Here is a 24,159-nt window from a genome sequence, read left to right as displayed (position 1 = left end):
TACGCCCGTTTTCGAGATTAAAAAGCTTTGAGTGTACGTAATAAACGTATTGTCTTGTTTTTGTTTATCAAAAAATACATAAAATGTACCTTTTTTTTAAATCTAATGAGTTAGAATGTAAACACAGGAAACCTATTTTTTCCTACTCTATACCATTATGGCTTATTATGAGAACTTTAATGCACTTTTTACACGCCTGCATTAGGTTTGGTGTAATCAAGATCCGAATTTTACTTTCTCTGAATTAAAAATCTTTGAGCTCATGGTGTACATACCTGTCATATTTATTGATTGAACTTTTAATTATATATGGTCATGTTTACCTTAAATGTAACAGACTTTTTTATGACAGACAGGATGATGCAGGACTGATGACGAAATTTTAAAAGTTGTTATTGGTATTTAGAAGAGAAGTAAATGTGTCATTTATTTTTAATTTACACTTAAAATCCTACTGGGGCACCAAAAAACGGAACCATACCCCAAAATTGTTCTAACAATAGAGCTTTTTAAAAGTAAATATTGAGAAGTCAACGCTTGACCTCTGAATTAAAGCACCTTAATTGCCCTATTTGTAACACGATTGATGCGGCTTTAAAAATATAATCCAGATTCCTAAGTCCGAAACTTCTGTTTTAGAACCAATTTAAAGGATTATTTAAACAGTAAACAAAATTTATAGGTTTTTTTAGACACCTTGTTTAAATCACACCAGTTAAACATTGAAGATCCTCTTGTAGAAGAGTAGCATGATTGAGAAACTCAATACTTCTAAAGAATTAATCTTTAGAAGTATAATAATAATAATATAAAGAATATGACATAATCGGCAAACATTAAAACACTGGAATTTGTAAAATTTTTTATCAAATCAATTAAGATGCACACTAAACAGGGCCACAATGGAAACCTTGTGCTACCTCTGACGGCTCACATGTTTTATCAGATATTGAGTTTGAAAGATTGACCACTTGAGTTCTTCCTCTAACAAACTCAGATATATATTGAGGAAGAGGATCTATAATACCTAAATCCTTCAGTTTCCTTAAGAGGACTCCATGATTGACCCAATCAAAATATTATTCTTTTACTTTTAAGTTGCATATAAAATAATAGAGGGTAAACTTAATTTAAACCAATGTAGGAAAGATTTAATCAAATAACATAAAAAACTTTTGAGCAACACTACAAAAAAAAAGCATCATACATGTATTGAAACTTATTAACTAATTCAGAGAGTCGTTAAAATATTTTTCCAAGGAATAATATGATTTTGTTAATAATGGTTTCTTTAATGTTTTTCAAAATTTCCTCGCACAGTGTTGTTTTCTTAATGGGAGGGGAAGATGATTAAATAGTTTTTTTCCATTATAAATTATGGACTTTTCCACTTGCTCAGACCTCGGTATAGGTAAAGATAGCAAAAAAATCTGTGTTGTATTATATGGCTGAGTAAAATACAGTTTTACTCAGCCATATAGAAAAATGTTTTAATGTTTAAAGATATGTCACCTAAGGCGCACTTAGTCGCAAGTTCAGAATATCAGTTTTGGAAATATTGAACATGAGACTATTGCAATTACACCATTCCTCCAGACACTGCGTATCGCGCACAATTGCACACTTCAACCTTTGCGGATCCCTGTCATGCCAAAGTATTGTTATATCATCTGCAAAAACCGTGAAGTGTCCTCTATAATATTTATTCGAGGCGAATCGTTAATGTATATTAAGAATAGCAGGGGACCCAAGACTAATCCCTGTGGGACATCAAAAGAAATAGGCAATGCATAAATTATTAAAGAAAACTCTCTGCTTGCGATCTGATATGTAAGAGCAAAACCACTTCAGGACAACTCCTTGAAAGCCATAAATTTCCTTATGTAACATGGTTGGATGGTGCACGCAATCAAAAGCTTTCGACAAATCACAGAATGCCGAAGTTGCAATGTCACCTGTATTGAGCCTGAGATACAGCTCCCGAAGAACTCCAAACATAGCATCTCCTGTGTTTCTAGAAATGTTTAGAAATCCAAACTGATGCGGATCAAGCAGTTTATCCCTGTTAAGAAATGAAACGACTCTCACTTTAACCAGCTTCTCCACTATCTTTCCCAGCACAGGAAGCAATGCTACAGGACGAAAGTTGCAAGGTTCATTCAGATCACCTTTTTTGTGAATTGGAACAATGTTAGTCTTTCTAAGACAAGGAGAAAATAGGCCATTTGTAAAAGACATTCTCTACGTGAGCTTAGCAAACTAAGGCCGATGTAGGTAGAATTTTAATTACACTTAATGGCAACCTGTCCCATCCCGACGAGGTTCTGCCCTTTATCTTTTTGAATATGGATTTAATTTCCCCAGCATCAGTGGTTAAAAAGAAAAAAGTTATCTGGTATATGAGTTCGAAAATGCTCAGGTGGTACGGTAAATGGGAGGTTCTTTGAGAGGTTAGATGTCATGGAGCAGTAATATGCATTAAGGTGATCATCTTCTAAGAAACTAGGTACTACAATGTGGCCGCCCTAACCCCGCAGAGCATTGACAATCCTTTATGTTTCTTTTAGTTTATTAGAGGCATTTCAATTCTCCACAAGTAATAAAGATATTTAGCCCTGTTCAGAGTAGTAAATTGTAAATTTTCCTGTAGTTATTGTAGTATATTCATAAAGTAAGAATTACGTAATGGAAATTTTCTTATGTAATGTAAAGATCTCATATTTTTGGCTGCAACTTTTATTTCTTTTGTGTACCAAGGTTTCTTTTTCTTCTTTTTTATAAGAACTGAAGGAAGAGCCCTATTAAAAATGCTTAAAAGTACCGAGTGGAAGCCTTTCATTGGGTCAGGATAGTGTAAGATATTGTTTCAGTTACATTGATTGCATAATAGTTCAAATTTGATATAGTTTCTGCGCGAAAACAATCTGCCGTACCTACATTTATCTGTTTTAGAGAGAATACAAGAATCTGAGACCCGCACTAACTAATTTACAATCTACAACTGTATGTAGGTTGGAACAAAGATAATATATATAAGTTCAGAAGACGAACTAGCAGTAATCCTAGTGGGACTATTAGTGTACAATTTAATATTAAATGAGATAAATAAATTCTGTAACTCCTTTAAATCATTTCTGGAAGGTTCAAGGAAATCTACATTAAAGTTGCCTGACAGTACATGTACAACATTCACATTCATCGAGATACTGGACAAAATTACCTCCAGCTTAATTAAATATACTTGAAACTCCAGGATCTATAAAGACCAACGATATATATATATATATATTCATTTTTTTACAAAATATCATGGAGAATTTAAGTTTTCTCTTCTAGCAAGTAATTAAACCTATCAACATTTACAAAATCTAAATCATTTTTAATGTCAGTTCCTTAACCATAATTAAAGTTCCGCCATAGACCGCATTTGTTTTGTTACATCTAGAGACATTTACATAATATTCAAGACAAAACAGTTCACTACATTTAAGCCAATATCAGGAAAGTCTATACTATTAAGGACAAACATAGTTCGTCATTCTTATCTCTACCTGGTTGGATATTGAGAACCAACAAGTTGATATTGGTAATTGTGCTGTTAGTTTTAAAATCGTTGGTTGTCGTTACTATACTGTGATTTGCAATACTTGACTGGTCGCGACTTAAATAATTCGATCTGGGCACATGGTAGGATAAAAAGGATTAATCTGATGTTCCGGCGATGTATTGATGTCTATACTTTATAATTTAGGGTTGCTATTTTATTGCGACCACAACCCACTGAACCAGGCAAAAACACTCTATCTTTAATACTTGAATTAGGTGCTTCTGTCAAGTCAGCATTGATCGTGTCAATGTAGGTCAAATTCTTTTTAATAGCACCAAGATTTGATATGTTATTTACTATTTCTTCTAGAAAGTCCGGATTATTGATATCGATATACAATGAAACCTGCCTAGATGCACATTTATCAAATTTAAAAATTAGCATATTCGCTCAATTTACAATTAAATTTGTAAATACGATTGTTGGCTTCTCTGCTGTTTCATGAAAGACGTGGATACTAGAATAATATGGACAACTTTTCCATAAAGAACTCTTCAGTGGGAAAGAACTCACAGTTTAATGTGATTAACATACAAAACTAAATTGACATCAGCAGATCTATCCTTTATAAATTCAAATTGTTCCAGATTAAAAACAATTCTAAAAGACCAGCTTAATCTCTTTCTAACAAGACAAATTAGTAATTTTAATAATTCTGACTGATTACATACAGAGCAATAGTTGGTCATATCATTATATGCAATCAAAGATCAATTACGGTTAAATCGAAATGACATAAATTCTATATCTGAGAATCTTGAGGGTCGGTCATATAGTTCATAGGTCTGCAGTCCAAATTCCATCTAAATTTTCTATTATTTTTCAGTCAGCCTCCCCAAGAAAATTTAATTGAAAGTCGTGCCCGTCGAGATGATCCTACTTCACCACCAGAAATCGGACGTATACGCATTAGAGCAATACGTTTGGAAGCATCAAATGCCTACGAGTTGGATGATGATGGCGTTCCGAATGTATTATCAGGAAGCGAGCATACGTTACGATTATTTGGCGAAGGTTTTACAAACGTTATGTCGATCGGTTTTACCAAGACCAACGCGGAGTTTGGCAACCCTTGTGCTAGAGTTCAAACCGACTTCTTTTCTGTAAGTAACATATCCCACCAGAAAATTATGGTTTAGTGAAAATATTTTTTTTTTGTTAATATAGATTTTGAATGGCACTCTTGTAAGCGACACTACGGTTCAAGTAAAAGTCAATATACCATCGATACCTGGAAATGAACCTTTTTACATTTGTGTTAGAAATACGCCTTCAAGTAAAGACATTTCCTACTATCAAGGGACAGAACCGTGGCTCCAAATTAAGACCTACGATGCATTTATGCCACTTTGGGCTTCCATTTTGGTTATCGTTATTTGCATCTCGTTTTCTTCCTTGTTCTCAGGATTGAATTTAGGTATGTCATACGACTTATTTAATAATTAAACTAATATCAATTAATTTCCAGGTTTAATGTCCATGGATAAGACCGAACTGAAAATCCTGTGCAATACTGGTACGGCAAAAGAGCGTAAATACGCGCGCGTGATCCAACCGGTTCGTAATCACGGTAATTACCTGCTTTGTTCGATTTTACTGGGTAACGTTTTGGTTAACTCGATATTCACGATTTTGCTGGACGGTTTAACTTCCGGTTTGATAGCCGTTATCTTTTCTACGTTGGCCATCGTGTTATTCGGCGAGATTTTCCCTCAAGCGGTTTGTTCCAGACACGGGCTGGCCATCGGTGCCAAAACGATTTATATTACGAAAACTGTGATGGTACTTACGTTCCCGTTAAGTTACAGTATCGCCAAGTTTCTGGATTGTGTGCTGGGCGAGGAGATCGGCAACGTTTACACGCGCGAGAGATTAAAGGAACTTGTTATGGTAAGTGCATTTTCACTTTATTTATTAAAGATAATTTTTAATTTAGATTGATTAAATGTTTTACGGTTTTCTTGGGCTCACTAAATAAACCTTTGTTTTTTACAACTGCCAAACTAAATGAAAAATCTGGGTATTTGCCAAAAAAAAAGTGGGTTTATTTATTTACCCTTATTAACGGTATTAACAAATTTACAAAAGAAGAAACTTAAATTTAAATAGCACAATTACAAAATAAAAATAAAGCACTCATGTAGCAAAATGTAATTTATTTATTTTTATTGTTAGCAGTACAGCCCTACAGTATAAACCATTTACAGAGCTAAAGGTTACAATAATGTTTTAATAATTTTTAAGATATAGTAAAAACATACATAACCAATATATTCTCCGCAACATCACAGTATAAACTATATTTCAATAATTTATAGTAATAATCGCAAACTTATATAAAAATAAGCAACCACAAATTATTAACCCTATAGAAAAGAATATATATTTGTATACCTAAATCTCAATGAGCGAGAATTGGTAATTCATCTTGGCTGACTCTACGTTCAGCACTAAAACACACCAAATCTAACAGCCTATTAGACTATTAACATATTGCTTTAACTCAAAAAATTACAAAAAATGAATTAACATAGGTGCTCTTTCTATCCCGCTGGCACTGATTTCTTACATAATTGGGCACATTGAAATCGCCAATTATTAAAAAGTCGCCAGTTAAGTCTAATTCTAATAGCATATCAAAGAATCTTTCAAACTTCTCATCGGTTATTTTTGGAGGTATATACAGGGTGCGTCAGCAAGGCGTATGACTAAAATAGCGCCTAAGCTATAACGATTAGAAAAAAACTTATGTGACATGGTTAAAAGGTTAGCAAAACTCTACAAACCAAAAATAATCTTACATATACAGGGTGCGCCAAAAATAAGTTACGGAAAAATATGTAGTTTTTTCAAATGGAACATCCTGTATTTAATGGCGTTATGCTTTTGGGGACAACAAGATCTTTACACTGATACTGATGAGTTTGAGTATTTAAGTATAAGGTTTATTGCAAATAAAAGAAATATTTTATTAGTAAATATATATAGGCCACCCTCTTCTAGCATGCCTACATTTCTTGAACTTGTTGAAGAAATTTTTACTATATCTGTTCCATGCTATGATAGTATAATTTTTATGGGGGACTTAAATATAGATTTACTTAGACCAACTGCAGCAACTCAAAACTTTAAGTATCTTTTGGAAGTATTCGATCTTCGGCAACTGATTAATAACCCTACTAGAATCAACAATCGGTCTAATACCCTTATTGACGTCATTGTAGCTAGCAGTAACATCGAGTATCTTAGCTCTGAATCTACCTGTATATCGGAGTCCATATCTGATCATAATCTAGTTCAAGCGATTTTAAACTTACCAAAATCTAAATTATGTAAAAAAGTTGTTAGGTCCAGGGACTACAATAGTATTAACATGACTTCATTTGGGGAGGAGGCCCAGCAGCTACAGTGGCATAATATTTATTATATTTCTGACATTAATTAAAAAGTGTCATTACTTAGCAATAATATTTCCTATTTAATAAATAAATACGCTCCGTTTAAAACAAGACTATATAAGGATAGACCATTTACGCCGTGGATAACGAGTAATATTAAACATCTAATTAAATTAAGAGACAAAGCTCGGAAAAAATATACTCGACAAAAAACTCTCGTGAATTTGTCATATTACAGGCAATTAAAGAATTATACTAAACACGCAATTAATCGCGAAAAAATTACTTTTTTCAAGCAAATGTCTACAGAAAAGGGTAAAGAATTTTGGAACAAAGCAAAAAAACTTAATTTTACTAAAAAAAAGATTGACTCTATTCCTGAAAATCTCAATTTACCCGAGGATTTAAATAATTTTTTTTCCAACACCGTGGGCCCTACTAATTCAACATCATTAGAAAAACTTAACTTTTATAATTCAAATACATTTAGTCACTTTGAGACGGAATTTAATATAAGTCTTATAATTGAAAATAAAACTGTCGATATTATAAATAAAATAGGGTCAAATGCAAAAGATGGTGATGGAATTTCCATTAGAGATCTTAAACTATGTCTTCCTTTTTGTCTTAAGCCATTAGTCAATATTTTAAATTCCTGCATCTTAGAAAACCAATTCCCCGATGATTGGAAAAAAGCGATACTTATTCCCTTACCAAAAATACCTTGTCCAACAGATTATAAAGACATTAGGCCAATAAGTATTCTGCCTGTCATTTCAAAAATCTTAGAACGTCACGTATATAACGAAATAGCTGACTATGTTTATAATTTAAAAATTATTCCTGATTGCCAGTCAGGATTTCGTAAATCTTATAGTACTATAACAAGTCTTATCAGTATTGTTATGATATCAGGTTTAAAGAGGATTCAAAGGAAATAACTTGCCTAACTCTTTTAGATCTAAGTAAAGCATTCGATACCATAGATCACCAAATGCTTTTGGCAAAACTGCACTATTATGGTTTTTCGGCAAATGCCATAAATTTTTTTAGCTCTTATCTTAAAGATTGGTTACAATCACCGTTACGTGTCCGAACGGTGAATGATGGTGAATTTAAATTTTCAAGGTTTTTGTTATTTAAAAAAGGGGTGTTTCAGGGTTCCATATTAGGCCCCTTACTTTTCTCTTTATATGTTGCTGATATGAATCAGTGCATCGAAAATTCTAAGCTGCACCAATTTGCTGATGACTCCCAAATTTATAATTCTTTTAAAATATCAGACGCTCAGGTGGCACAGAATAAAATTAACGCCGACTTAAATCAGATTGCTTTGTTTGCTGAAAACCATAACCTCAAATTAAATGCTTCAAAGTCATGTGCAATGTTTTTTTCACAAAATAAAAGTCATCTTCTAGATTGCATGGAAAATTTTAAAATTAATATTAATGGAACAGCTATACCAACCGTTGCGGAAAAACGTAATCTAGGGGTTATATTCGATTCAAATCTCAGCTTTGCCTCCCACATTAAGAACAAAATTAAAATTGCTTACGGTCGTTTAAAAAACTTATATCAATACAAAAATCAGTTACCATCAAACACCAAATATTTGCTTTGCAATTCGCTTGTACTGTCTTTGGTGGATTATGCGGACATTGTGTATGGCGACTCACTAACCGTATCTCTGTCAAGGACGGTGCAAAAACTGCAAAATAGTTGTATGCGTTTTTCCTTTAATATATCGTATAGAGACCACATTACTCCTTATCTAAATTCACATTTTATATTAAATATGAGAAATAGAAGGAAGTGTCATATGTATAATTTAATTTACAAAATAATTAAATCAGGTCAGCCGCCATATTTAAGAGACTTATTTTTTCACCATGATTATATACACAATGTAAGAAATCCAAACTTAATTAGAATTCCATTTCATCGAACATCAGGTTTTAAAAAATCATTCCAGTATGTAGGCATTCATATGTGGAACAAGTTACCGGATTACATTAAAAATAGTTCACCAAAGAAATTTATTGCATATGTTAAAGAAATTCTTCTTGATTCTCAACTAACATAGGCATTTTAACAAATTCACGCCATCAAATTTTTATTAAAAATATAATTTAATTATTTTTATTTAATTGCAACCATATTATTTTTGAATTCTTACTTTTTAAATCAACACTGGTCTTGTTGATCTTGCAGGCATAAAAATAAAATTTTAAATGGTTCATTTTGGAATATCTATTCATTTTTGCGTCGTGTTGCCCTGGTTTTCCAGCCTCGGCTCGTGTTTTTTGCCGCCCTTCCTCCTCTCTGTCTATTGCACAGATGGTACCTATATTAATGTCATTGATATAGTAAATTATTACACTATATATTTTTTTGTTTGTTTTTATATGTTTTTAGGGTTTAATGACTTATTTTCTTAATAATTATAATTGGGAAAGTCTTTATTCTTCTTTTAGTTGTAATTAGGTTAGTATGTTTTAACGGTCTGAGCAGCACATGCGCGCTAGCTCGTGTATGTGTTATCGGTTGTTTTTATAATCGCAGTTCAGTCCGCATTACTCTTAGCATTGTGTAAATTCTTGTAATAAAAAAATGTAATTTTCTATGTACAATGTTTAAGTGGTAATAAAAGTCTTTTGAATTTGAATTTGAATTTGATACCTCATTTTTTACATTTCATTACGGCGTTGTCACGTAATTCGTATTTTTAGGATATTTTTTGTGTTTTAAGGGGTTTATTAAACTTCTTATAGTACCCGCTGTGTTCAATCTACATAAACAAAATTTTGAATGTAGTTAGTTTACGGTATCAGCTTTATCTTTCAGTAAAAGTCTGAAGTTTTTTTCATATAGAGTGTCTAATATAAATTTACCAATTTACTCAAATAAAATATGCAATAACTCACTTTTTTTAAATGGAACACCCTGTATTTTTCTCTTTCATGAAGTTTGCTTATTTATTGTCTACATTTCTTACAAAGTATGTCCTACATCTAACTCGCTTTTTTTGAGATATTTTACATTTTTGAAAAACGGTGCCAATAAAAGCGCATAACTACGTTTTAAGAAAAAATCTATCAAAATTGCTTAGAAAAATGTGTTTGTATTGTTGACAGACTATCGGCAAAAATACTGATTTGATATTTAAATAGTTGCATTTGGTTTCCTGTTTTTTGTTTTGAATATCGTTAATAAAAATATTTCGCATTAGAGCTGAAATAAGTTTTAAAGATTCAGAAGAACTTGTCGAAATGACATATACTTTAGGGGCTGCTGAATGAAGTCCCCTTTGGCATCCATAATGTATGCGTAACATTACCCTGAAAGAAGGCAACCTCAACCACAAGTATTTCGAAATTTAAAAAAAGATTCGAAGGACAGGAAGTGTTACGTATGAAAAACATGAAGGGGTAAAACCAGCTACAAACGAAGAAAATAAAATAACGAAGAAAATAAAATGATGCAGCAACCTGTTTTTTTTATTTGTTACTTTTTTCGGATGAGGCATCTTTCATAATAATGGCAGCGTGAACAGGCACAATTTTTATTATTATACCAGGAATCATTTCTTTACACGTGAAACTCACGACCAACACAGATGGTCTATTAATGTTTGGGCAAGGATTATTAAGAATTATTAATATTTGTCATTGGACCGCATTTTTTTCATGGACATCTCATTCATAGGTGAAATGTACCTGGAGTTTTTACAAAATGGACTAAAGGAAATGTTGGAAACGTTGCCTGCACATTATGTTCAGGACAGGATTTGGTTTCAGCAAGATGGATCTTCAGCTCATTACAGTCAAGCTGAAAGGCACTATTTAGATGACCGGTTTCTAAATAGATGGATAGGTAGGGGTGGACTAGTACAATGGCTACCCAGGTACCCGGATTTGACTAAGATCGATTTCTTCTTTTGGGGATATGTAAAGGAGAAAGTATACTAAGTTTTTGACAGCCAGAAGGACACCGCCTCCACGCGATAAATTGACCTGAACTTCTGATCTTTTCGGCGTACCTCGTATTCAGCTGGAAATAATAGCTTTGTTCGCGGTGGTAATTCCGAACGCATCCCGGATCAGTCAGGAACTCTTCATCCTTTAAGGTTAGGCGCATGCGTGATTCATAACCGGTTTGGAATTTATTTCAACCGCGAACGATCCACGGACTGTCATTATATAAATTTGTTTGGGTTAGTATAGGTTGTTTTCCGATTTTTTTGTTTAGAAAGGTTTTTTTTTCTTTAAATAGTAAAGATTTAAAGCAGAGAAATGGATAAGAAATACTGTAATAAATTTTAATGCAGTTATTTTTTCTGAGTCTCCTTCCTGTTCTTTATAATATGGGGATGCAAATCGATCTGTTAGGTCATTCGGCAATGCTGACCTCATTCAAAAATGTTGAAAATACAGTTTATCGTCAAATTATGGGACAATGTTTTCTAAATATCCAACATTTTTGGGAACTTCTGTAACTTCTAAGATATTCTCCAAGTCCTCATCACTGGAACATAAATGATCAGACATGGTAATTTTATCATGGACAACTAATCTAAAACGAAATCGATTAATTAAAACAGGAATTGCTATTTAAGTAACAAACTACCCATACAACTAATAAAAAACAGTAGGACAAGCAATTATTATTTGTAACACTAGCTCTTATTGGTTTTGAATTTGAAATAAAATAAAATAAGCACCACTTAATAATAATAATCAGAAAATAATCACAAAAAGCGTAAATAGTCGACATACATGTCATTAAAAAGCTACTGCGCAAGTCTAGAACTCAAAATTCTAATGAGAGTCCAAGGATCGATTGAACTAGTTACAGATTCACCCTGAACAAGTAACAAAACATCCGACTAGTAATTCAGGACTAGTAACTACGAACGCTTTTTTTAACAATGCTCATACGAAGTAATTCTGAGCTTGTCCAGGACTGTCACCGCGAACAAAGCTAAATAATAATTCAGAACTGTCGACCTCCCCACTTAGCCATGTTTCTGTTAATGCCAGAGACAACCAAAGAGACGCGCAACTGTGCGCTAATAAAATATCCCATTAATTTCCATCTTTGTCTCTCTTCGTGAAAGGTGAATGTAGATGGCGCAGATAGCGTTTGCCGCCATAATTCAAACCTCGGCTATTAAGCATTTAATGATTTATTTTAATTAAAATCAGCCGTTATGTCTCAGAAGTCAGAACATCATAATTATGTTCTGAGACAGAACGGCTGAATTTAATTAAAACAAATAAAAAGTTATTGATATGTTTTTAATTGCTCCGAACGATGGCAGACTTTAATTAAAACAATGCAATTTAGTAACATTTAAATTGGGGAACTAAATAAACTAAATATAATTCTGAAACGTTTTGTATTGTATTTTCAGTATATGGTATAACTATAATATGTGCATGCATTTTCTTAATTATTTTCATAATTTATAATTTAAGACTTTAACAGTAACATGCACATACATAAATGCAATTAAAATATAAAAAGATTTTAATTATCACAGTACTATAATAATATTCCAAAAAATATATCCTTTGGTGTAACACTTAAAATAAAAAAAGTTTAATGTTTTGCTTAAGATGCTAATATCGTTAGCGAAACAGTTATCCAGAATAAATGAAATTGATTTGGTGAAGTGGTAAAACTGTTTTTCTACTAATTTGTAAAGAATAGATAAGTCCGTTCTATTCTATAATAATGAATATACTGTTAAATTTGTATGTGTATGAAATACATATACACATGTTTCATTATTTATGATGCAGTATTTTTTTAATCAATAAAAATTAATTAAAAGAATACAACAAAAAAAATTACAGCTAAATTTAAAATAGCAGCAAATAGTCAGCACAGATAGTCCGAACAAATGTTATTCTTGTAATTATTTTAAGTTATATTATAAAAATTAAATTCATTTGACTATTTATGTTAGTTTTTTAATTTTTTTTAAATGTTTTTTTTGCAAATCTCTTAATTTTTCCTTTTGAATTAGCATGGAATACCTATTTTAACTACCTCCTTAACAATTACCTTAATGAACATATTTCTGTTCCTAACACAAGTCAAAACACTAAAATCTGTATCCTATAAAAAAACTACAACTACTAACTACTGTAACTAAGTTCACCTAAATCCGGTAGGTAATAAAATACGTAAAATTTAAGCACTCGTCCAAAATCTCAACTAATGATGTAAAACAAAACAAAACTAATCAGCAACAACAACTATTCAGCCATATTGAAATTCACGTGTTCATGTTGAGCAAGGATTGCACTGTTGCCGTACTTAATTATAATTTTAGAAATACTAAAAAATTGGACACAAGCTATCCCGTATTTTTGCATGCATTTAGACGGAGATGGAAGAATGTTTTCTCTTGACTGCTCTGATAATTAAATACATTTAGCATTGCGAAAGATTAGTATTGTGGCGCCACCTTAGCTCACCTTTTATAAGGGAAGAGAGAGACTACGAAATACAATATATACAGATTAAAGAGAGCAACAACAATAGGATAAAAATTTCTATCTAGTTGCACGTCTCTTTGGTTGTCTCTGTTAATGCGACAATGTCGTACTCACAATCGCTTATTGAAGAAAAGAATGTATCAATTTTGAAATTTAAGCCGCGCACATTTTGATAATAGCGTGATGGAGGTTATTCTCGAACATGTTGGGTTGTTTTAGTTTTTTGAACGAAAGTTGTATCTTGTGTTTGTAGTTTTCGTTTTAGGAACTGACGCTTTTCCATTCGATGAACGTTGTTCCAATGGATTGGCTACCAAGATTGTCTTACTGGCAACTGGTGGGGCATTAGGCAGTGCAGTTTCAATTGGTGTTAGGTCAGAGCTTGATTTAGATGGTTCAGGATTTTGTGGAACGAGCTTTTGCAGATCTCCCATGCGCCATGTTTTATTATCAATTATTACAGTCTTTTTTCAACGTAACGGAGTACCCTTGGTTTTTGGCAGAGCTCTTATAAAATAGGAGCTTTTTCTTTAAATCAAGTAGCTCTTTATTTAAAGAAAAGAGATCTTTCTGAGATCACATACTCAGTGTTTTTTAGTTTATTCACCGCTTTTAACATGGAACGAGCGGCAGAGTTTGTTACAAATTTAAATAATAGTAGTCTTACTCTATTATTATTTTCAGATCTTCCAATCCGAAAGGCCTCATTAATCTCTTGGGATATAATATTAATATGTAACATAGTCTGTGCAAATTCGGATAGTATAGCATTAAGATCTTCATGAATAGCTTCCTTAATGCCAAACAGGACTAGGTTTTTAGAACGAGTCTGATATTCTAATTGCTGAACTCTGTCTCTGAGTGCTTTATTCTCCTTCTCGAGTTTTTTTAACAGCTGCATATTTTTGGTTAGTAAATAATAAGTTACCTGCTTATTTGTTAGATCTTCCATTTTGCACAATGATCGGGAATATAGTCCTAACACATTCGCTAACAAATTCGCTACTGTATATAACTGTGTTCGCAGTCAATTTTATAATTAGGTCTAATTAAAATAACAGTTTATACATCTACAGGGAGAGTGGTAAAGAAACTGTTTACCCGCAAGTTTTAACAGCAACTTATTCGACACATAAAACAGTCCACTCAGTCCTAAGAGAGCTTGTTAAACTCGGAGCACAAAATTCATGTGCACACACCTGCGATGATACGTTTAGCTTATATGTAATATCAAAAATTAAAGATTAATATGCCTGAGAGAACTTTTAAATGTAAAGTTGGACACATGTAGGTCCAGTTCATACAAATCAAAAGCATGCTGCGTTTTGGTAATTGGACTATGCTGGCCGTCAGTATTTCTATAAACATCAACATAAAAAAGATGTTTAAGTCCCACTATTTGCATGAAATTTAAGCCTACTCAATAAGTATTTACAACCAATAGTTCTATTCAGTATTTTAAAAATAAAAGAAATCAGCCTTTAGTCGCCTTAACTCGATTGTGTCCATCGATAACATAGTTAAAATTGATTTATAGTCCGCATGTCTATTAATTTTAGGAACGTTAAGTTTAAGGGCCCAATTTCTTAAAAATCTATCCTGTATTCGTTTAAAAATTCAAATTCAAAATATGCTTTATTGTTCTAAACATTTGTTGTTGTGAACAAAGCAGTATAAAACAAAAAAAATAAAAATAAGTGAGAACAAACAACAAAAAATATATGAAATATACACACAAATAAAAATAAAATAAAGTGCTGATAAAACCTAAAGCTAAAAAAAACAATCAAACTTATACCAGTAGGAATTGAGAGGTATCATTATAATATTCTTCTAATATCATAATAGGGTCTTACAACAAGCAATTTTCTGATTTCCTTTTTAAATCTATGAGCCTGAGAAAAAATCTGACTTAAAAGTTGACTACTATTATACGCAACGGAGTCATGCTCCAGGGCCGATCCGGGAATGGGCAATGGCACCCTATGAATCTTGTGGAGTAAAAAGACAAATTCTGACTCAAACTGCCACCATATTTCTTGAGTATTAAAGATACTGTTTTAAATATAAAGAGACATGGCAGTCTTAAAATTTTAGGATTTTAGAGTTTTATTTATGGAGAAAACGACACGAGAGATGACCAACGATCCTGTACAAACTAGCTTCTACAGTATGTCTTTTTTTATTATTAATGAAACTAACAATTTTTTTTTTATTATTAATGAAATATTCTTTATAAAAAGTTCTGCTTGGTCCAAAACCTAAAATGCAACCATCATATATTAATTTTTTTCCAGTTGTAGTTTTATATGAGATATATCAGAAAATATGAATTTTGCTCAAGAATAAAGTACTTTTAAAGATTTAAGATACCATAAAGTTTATTAGTTTAATATATAATTTATTTATTAAGTAGTAAAATTTACGACACTCCCGTATTTACGTTCTGCAAAAACAGTCATGTGTTCTAGGGTTAAAAATGGGTTTAGACGAAATTTCAATCAGCTAGTTAGTGAATAAGTTAGTTTCACTATCTATTGTTTCCAGGCAGTTGAAGTCGTTTCTTTCAAGTAGTTGGTGTCAGTTATTATGTATCAAGTGTCTGGAAAAATTCATATATAACAGTTGCTTATTTATAATATCCAGTCAAAGCCATGCCTGGACGAAATCTTCACATTCAGACAATTCTTTCTTTCTCTTTCAGGCACTTGGTCTTGCGAGTTTTTGTGTTGCAACATTTGCTTTAAGGAAATGACAAACATTTGGGGCAAAAAAAAAAAAGTTTTGATTTGACCCAAGTTTCACTATTGATTTCTGCATGATATAAATTTATGAGAAATCAATAGTTTTTGAGAAACATGAAAATTTAGGATTTGCCATGTTCGTCTTTCACTCACTTTGCAAATTATAAGGCTAACTTTTTTGTTATTGAAGTTAGAAATATGAATCAAAAACTGGTATGCAAAGCAAAACAGCGGGTACGTATTCTGTTAAAATGAAAAATTTTGAGAAATCAGTGAGTTTTAAAAAAAAATAACATTTAGTGATTTTTGCTATTTTCTTCAATATTTTCCTTTTTCACCTAAAACTAAGGAGCACACTGTCTATAACCAGGAATGTTCAAATATTGTTGTAAAAGACAAAACTACATACGTTTTCCAAAAATAGGTCATCTAACACATTCGTTTTCCAGATTTATTCCAGAAAAGCAGACAATAGGGTGAATAGGATTTCCATATTTAAGCATTTTTAGGCATCTCGCTCCATAATCCTTGATTAGATTCTTAAACGAATAAAAGAAATTTTGCTTTACAATGTTATTCAATTCACATAAATAATCCGGAATAATTATTGGTAATAGATTAGACTTTATGTATGTAATAACGCCTTAAAACGATGCCAAAGAGAATTACGAAAAAATTATTTATTTCAACAGAAGCACGTCATTGTACACCAGTTAAAATGTTAAAAATAGAGTTAAACCGAAGCCAAGTGGAAAAAATAACAGAGTCTAGACAATGCATACTGTATTAATCAGAATTTATGGAATAACGGGAATCGCCGCCAAGCGATGACACCGATGTCACTGACATCTGGACACACATTTAAATTACGTTAATAGGACCTCATCAGGACATTTTTGTACTTGAATTGAATATTGTATAATCCAGATATTCTAAAGACGTTCGATTATTAATCGGAGAGAAAAGGAATTTAGGCGCGGAAAAAATAGGTTAAAACCAGTATTTTCTCGTCACATATAAATAGAAACCCCATCGAGGCATAGATAGAAAAAACGACGCCGACGCTCGGTTCGGCGACGCACAGTGGACAAATTTCTATACAGAAAAACTTCCATGCTTTTTTTCTTTCAATTTACATCAGTATATAATACACTAACCGCAAGATTAACAGTTTATTGTAGTATCATTTTGTTATGTAACATCCTAATTTAACAGTGGCAATATTAATAAACGCACCGAGTGCCGACGACAACTGGAATTAACACAAATTCATCTCACGTTGATATGTGACCTAACAGAGACAAACGGTTTAATTTATTTAATAGTCGCTATTTATAGTAATTTTAATATATTCCATGGATATTCGCGTAGAACTTTCTTTGAATATCTGTGGTCATTCCAGGCACAGTTTTAAGGAATGATGTCAAAGCCATACCCTTAGGTTTTTCCATATTTTTATCCGATCTTCATACTTGGACAAATTTTGGTGGCTTTTGGACCTTGCTTGACAAAACTGCGTTCCCGTGAAAAAAGTTTCCCTAAAAATAAAAAGAAAATGATTTTTTTTTTAAATTATCTGCTAAAAAACATGACATTTAAAATAATTCTCACAAGTTTATTTCTTACAAAACTGGTAAATAACTTGAATAACAAAAACGTAAAATAAAATTTTAATTTTTTTTATTGCACTGCACTGCACATGTATTACTTGATTTTAAAACAAAAGCATAGATACAATTTACAATTTAACAAGAACTGTCATTAAGTTTTCACTTCGACTTAAAGTAGTTAAATAAGTAATTTGATTTAAACGTGCTTAAAAAATAATGCCTAGTTTCACAAACATTGAATATCTTATTTATTTACGGTGTCGCAAATGGAAACTCGCGGGAGACTGCAAGGGAGTATGCGCTTCGTTTTCCTGATATATGGCAACCCCATAGAAGTACATTTGCAGAAGTGTTCAGACGCTGTGGGAAAACTGGTTCCTTTCGAGGTTTGCGGATTAGAGAAGGTGGTCAAAATGGTCAACGCTGGAGACAAGAACCTGCGATTATGAGAGCTGTTACAGAAGATAGATCTAGAAGTACTCGCCGCATTGGTGCTGCATTCACCATTCCATTGTACATAGAGTTCTTAAAAAAAAATAATTTGCATCCGTTTCATTTGAAAAAAGTCCAGGATTTATTGCCAGTGGATGGTGAGATGAGGCTTCAGTTCTGTAGGTGGTACTTGAATAAGTTGCAAGGGAACAGATCAAATATTTGGGACAGATGAAGCAACATTTACAAGAGCCGGTATAATGAATTTAAGAAATAACCATATATAGCATACAGAACACCCTCATGCGACTGTTGTTTCACATTTTCAGCATGAGATAAGGGTCAACATATGGATAGGATTAATGAGAGGTCGACTTTTCGGGCCTGTAATACTTCCTGATCGGCTCAATTCCAATGAGTTTTCAAATTTATTAAATAATGACCTTGTTGACTTTCTGGAAGAAATCCCCTTAGCCGCTAGACAGGAACTTTGGTTTCAAATCGACGGATGCCCAGCCCATAATGGCAGAATTGTGCAAAATTCCTTCAATCAATGCTTTGGGGAGAAATGGATCGGAAGATACGGTCCGGTAAGATGACCGCCCAGAAGCCCTCACCTTACGCCCCTTGACTTTTATGTCTGGGGCACATTAAAATCTAATGTTTATAGTATTAACATTAATACTCGAGACGAACTAATTAATCGAATTAGTGTGTGTTGCAATGAAATGCGATAAAAACGCGTTGAACTTGAACGGGTTGTTGATAGTGTCAGAAGAAGATGCATCAAATGTATTGAACAAGAGGGAAGACATTTTGAACAATTGTTATAATTTTAGGTTTGTTAAATGAAATTTTGATTTGAAAATTTAAAAATTTTTGTGATTTTCTTTCTTTTGCCCATGATATTGCTGTGAAAACAAATAGCTATCACAAAAGTAAGTATATCATTGGAAAGCATATTAAATGCAGTCGTTTTTGCTGAAAAAAAAACATATCCCTATTTATCAAATTCTAGAAAAACGACAAGGAAGAAGATACCACTAATTTTGCACATTTCCCAAATGTTACATTTAACTTCTGTTAACATCCGGTATAAAAAATACTCAAAAACTTAAATATACCCAACTTATAGCAAATTTAATTCTCTTTCAGATGGTATATCCAAATTTTATGTGGTGGTAAGAATAACGGAGATATTCTTGTTTATATGAAGAAAAACAAAGAAATTTGATAAAATCAAAAAATGTGAAATACCAGAAGAACTAACAACTTTTCAAAAAAATGTTATACGACTTTTCTGTTGCAAATGACTTGATTAATCACCTCTTAAAGTTTGGCGGTTTTTATAGTAGACACCTTGTATAAACTAGCCGTCTGATATATGAAACACGACTTGAAAAACTCTATATTATGCCTGGGAATATTCAACCTTTTTTTTCCCCTATATATTGGTATTTACTTCATATCATTCACCACGAAGCCTAAAAAATTCTGCTAAATATTTTGGTTTAACTGAGATAGTGATTTTATGCACTATGGAACCCATATGCACTAATTGCCGTTGCTTTATGTTGGTTTTGAAAAGCTCCACATCATGCTGACTGATAGGCTCTCTAAAGCCGGCCCCAGACGATGTGTGTATTCGGCGAATGTACCTTCGTACTGCGGCTTCGGCTATCCTCCCACAACGCTGCGGCATTCGGGATATATTCCATATCGCATCTTTGTTGGCAAACGTTCGCCACAAAGCCTCTGAATGAAGACAAAATAGGCAAATAAGTGTGCGTAGCTAAGCACACCGTCTGGGAGCTAACGCGAATGAGCGCGACCTCCTTTCATGCGTGCCCTAAAACCGACAGCAGTTCGGATAGCGGCCGACTGATACACGCACTTGACCTCCCACACGCTCCGCGAAATACCGCGGAGTTGCTGAACGTTCGCCACACCGGCTTAAGAGGTACACATCTGACATATCTGGCACAGCTGTTTTGAATTTTTTGTAATTTAAATTGATTATATTCTGTGAGATATGGTCCATAGACAGTGTCTAGGTGATTAAGAATTGACAGAATTAGAGATTCTGTAAGCCTTTTTTTGGCTTCTTTAGGGACGATGTTTTGGTATTCGTGAATTGTTTTAAATTTAAAATAGGCCTGTCTACATACAATATTAATATGGAAATCAAATTTCAATGGTTGGTCCATGTATAACCCAAGATTTTTTACTTTTTCCTGCCAGTCAACCATACTCCCATTAACATGTATAATAAGATCATCAGTTTTTATATTGATTTTACAAAAAATATTGCTTGTATTTTTTGAGGGTTAATCAACAAAGAGTTATGCTTTGCCCAATTAGAAATGTTGCTCAAGTCATCATTGATTTTTGTAATCGCTCTGATCAGATCTTTAGGTTCACTTAAAGGGAGATATAGCTGAATATCATCAGCATACATATGGTACAGGCAATTATTTATAACATTTTCAATATCAGAGGTGAAAACTGAAAACAAAAGAGGTCCAAGAATGGAGCCCTGAGGTACCCCTGTCTCTACCAGCTGAAAATTGGACATATGCAGATTACCTAGTTAGTTAGCAGTTTACCTAGTAGTACCATCATGCAGGCGAACAGCCTGGCTTCTATTTGTAACTCTCAAAAAAACTATTATACTCGATATTGTAAAATTTAAATTTTGCCAGTAGAAGATTTATATTGACTGAATTAAATGCTTTTAACATCAATTAAGACAGTGGGGCAGCAACCACCCTTATCAATAGTTTGTGTGATGTCACTTGTAATTTTAAGCAAAGCAGTAGAGCAGCTATAACCCTGACGGCACCCAGATTGGTACTTATTGGTAAAATATTGTTCATTTCAAGATATTCGACCATTGTGATTTTATTATTTTTTCAAGTAGTTTTGAAGCGGCAGGTAGAATGCTGATTGGACGTAAATCATTAAGGGTTGGATTGGTTTTTTTAGGAATAGGAGTGACTAAAGCTTTTTTCCAAAGTTTAGTTACATTTCCCATTTACACAATTTTAGCATTCTTGCTGTTATGTTGTCAAGGCCAATTGCATTGCTTTCTAATTTATTAAGGCTATATAATCAATCAGGCTAATATATCATCCTGAGTTATCAGCATAACTTTAAAAGTTCTCTAGCAAAGTTATTATTGTGAAAATATATTAGTAAGTTTTGATCTATGGTGGTTTTAGGGATACTCGCTAAGAACGATTTATTAATTAGATCTGGATTAATTAAATTTATAGGCAAGCTAGAGGGTGTTTTTTTGAAAATTTTATGTTTTTTTACTCTTTGCTATTATTTTTATTATTGAAAGAAAATTGTGAAGAATAAAATGCCTTTTTTCTTGTTTAATTGCAGATGATAAATAGTTTTTAAGATCTAAATAATAATTTTTTTTCTGAGAATTGGGCTAGTTTTTAAACTGTCTGTAGGCTCTATTTTTTAAATTAATCATTTTTTTAAGGTTAAAAGTTCCATCCAGGTCTAGATTTACCTGTCTAAAAATTACATTACAGACATCTCTGATCATCTGGATCTAAAATTGGGACTTGCAACTTTTATGTTTAATAAGAAATTTTATTTAACGAAGCCAATTTTTAAAAATGCAATTAATTTTCTGCAACTTCTTAACTAGCACAACTTAGAAGAAGCTACAAACATCATTCGTTTCATAAAGCTTTCAAATATGTATGATAGATGGTACTTATTTATACAGGTTATTTCATAATTAGTGGGTCGAACTTGGAGGGGTTGTAGCGGGCCTCAAAATAAGCAAGTTTGCGCCATAAACCCCTATTCGAAAATGATTAGATTTTGAGATACAGGCTGATAAAATTTTAAGAAAAAATCTAATTTTTCTTTCAATTATAATATAATAAAAATTTTATTTTAATTTTTTTTCAATAATGAATAGGTACCTACCGTAAATATTATCAAACAGAAGAAAACTAAAAATTTGAATTTTAGCGAGAAATAAATTTCGAACAATGGATTTTATTTTTTTATGCATAAACGGTACGTCGGAAAATTTACCCAAAATTAAATGAGAATTTGAAAAATATTTTTATTTGAAGAAAAAACAGTGGGGTACCATTTATTTTAAAGGAGTTCACTAGGTTCTAGCCCGCAAGGACACCACTGGTAAAATAAAAAAATAAATGATGTATTAAAAACTAGTGCTAGATGCATGGAAACTATCTATTAATTTTCAGAAAATTATCTACAAGGATATCAAATAAGATTTTTTCTACAAATTTAACCACCCTGTATCTCAAAATCTAATGATTTTCGGATAGGTCTTTATTGCGCAAACTTGCTTATCAACTATGACCCTCAACAACACCTCCAAGTTTGTCCCACTAATTATGAAACACCCTGTATATACAAATTTTTTAACTTTATCATAAATAAAGTTAAGAGCGCTAAATAGTCTCGTCACTGACGCGCCTGTCACGTTAATAATCAATCAATCAATCTGTTTTTGAAACAAATTTTCTACAGTATTTAAGAAGTGGAAATGAGTGTAGATGTCTGGAATATGATGCAAATAGCAAAAAATTTATGTTAGGGTGATTTAATGTGAGATAATTTTTTTAAATTCTAAGATCTAAGAGGCGTACTCCATGCCTCTTAGATCTATTCAGCTCTATTTTTGAGCTGAGACCACGAGTAAGCTAAATAACAAATTACCATGTCATCAGCAAAATTTAAGATAAAAAGGAATAATTGGAATATTTTAAAGAATAATGAAAATTTGCAAGAAATATTGCCTAACCAATACTGTTCTAACTATAATAGCCATATAGCCATAGCCATATTCTTCTAACGTAGAATCACTTTTTTACTATCAAGTTTACCCGCAGGAACCCCTATTCTTTTTAATTAAGGATTTCTACTAATAATAATAATCGTTTTTTATTCAAAAAAAAAACAACAGATTGACAAATATTACAAATGAAAAAAAAGGTTACTCAAACTTAACCCTAATAAATAATAAATAAATTTCGGTAATCATAAGAAAAATAATATAAAGATGAAATATTATAAAGAAATAATTGTTCCCACTAAAAAAATACTTATACCCTTCTTTATATTCAATACGGGGGAGATATAAAACTCACAATCTGCACCAAAACAATACTGTACACAAACAAATACCCTTATATGCAATCGTTCGTATGCATCGTATGCAACTGTTCTCTAAACAAATACAACCTAAATTCTGACTTAAACTTAGTTAAATTATGAGACTTCTTTATAGATGCTTAAATTGGTTTTAAATTTATTTTTTAGAGATTTAGATATGAATTTTGAGTTAGTAATTAAACCATGCATAAAAACACCCAAATGTTGAGTCCTACGATTTGACATATTTAAACAGTTCAACTCGTTAATTTAATGTGATATGTGATCTGATTTTCTTAAATTAAAAATTAGATGAATACATGTATTCTGCAGCTTTTGAATACGATATTGTTCCTACGATATTTGTTGTTAGTTAAAGGCCGTGTTTTTTAGCGAGATCTTTTAGGTTGTTTAGCTCATTATTAATAGTTTCATTACAAGTAACTTGAAAAAAAAAGTCTTTTGAAGAGAAGTGATAGTACATCTGGGTATCGTCAGCAAAAGCTTGTATCTTTTCAACATGAATAGAGCTTATAAGTTCAGACGTGTAAATAATAACGAAAAGGGGACCAAAAATAGAGCCCTGAGGTACTCACTCCGAATACACACCATTAACAAACACTTTTTGTGACCTGTTAGAGAAGTATGATGCGATGAGTGACAGTGAGTCGACGTCAAAACCGTAATATCTTAGCTTTGCCAACA

The 24,159-nt window shown here is 32.3% G+C and overlaps 1 protein-coding gene across 3 annotated transcripts in view; it reads left to right on the top strand.

The window, feature by feature from the left end:
* Window positions 1–24,159, top strand: part of LOC126741530 (unextended protein) — a 175,530-nt gene that overhangs the window by 9,606 nt on the left and 141,765 nt on the right. For all 3 annotated transcript variants that reach the window (XM_050447982.1, XM_050447983.1, XM_050447984.1), the window contains exons 2-4: window positions 4,434–4,710; window positions 4,775–5,024; window positions 5,076–5,497. In XM_050447982.1, coding sequence (XP_050303939.1) covers window positions 4,434–4,710; window positions 4,775–5,024; window positions 5,076–5,497 — 949 coding nt within the window. The remainder of the gene's footprint in view (window positions 1–4,433; window positions 4,711–4,774; window positions 5,025–5,075; window positions 5,498–24,159) is intronic.

The sequence above is a fragment of the Anthonomus grandis genome, chromosome 10 (assembly GCF_022605725.1).
Source record: "Anthonomus grandis grandis chromosome 10, icAntGran1.3, whole genome shotgun sequence".
Classification (NCBI taxonomy): domain Eukaryota; kingdom Metazoa; phylum Arthropoda; class Insecta; order Coleoptera; family Curculionidae; genus Anthonomus; species Anthonomus grandis.
The sequence above is the reverse complement of the archived record's forward strand: the minus strand, read 5'-3'. Positions and strand labels throughout refer to the sequence as shown.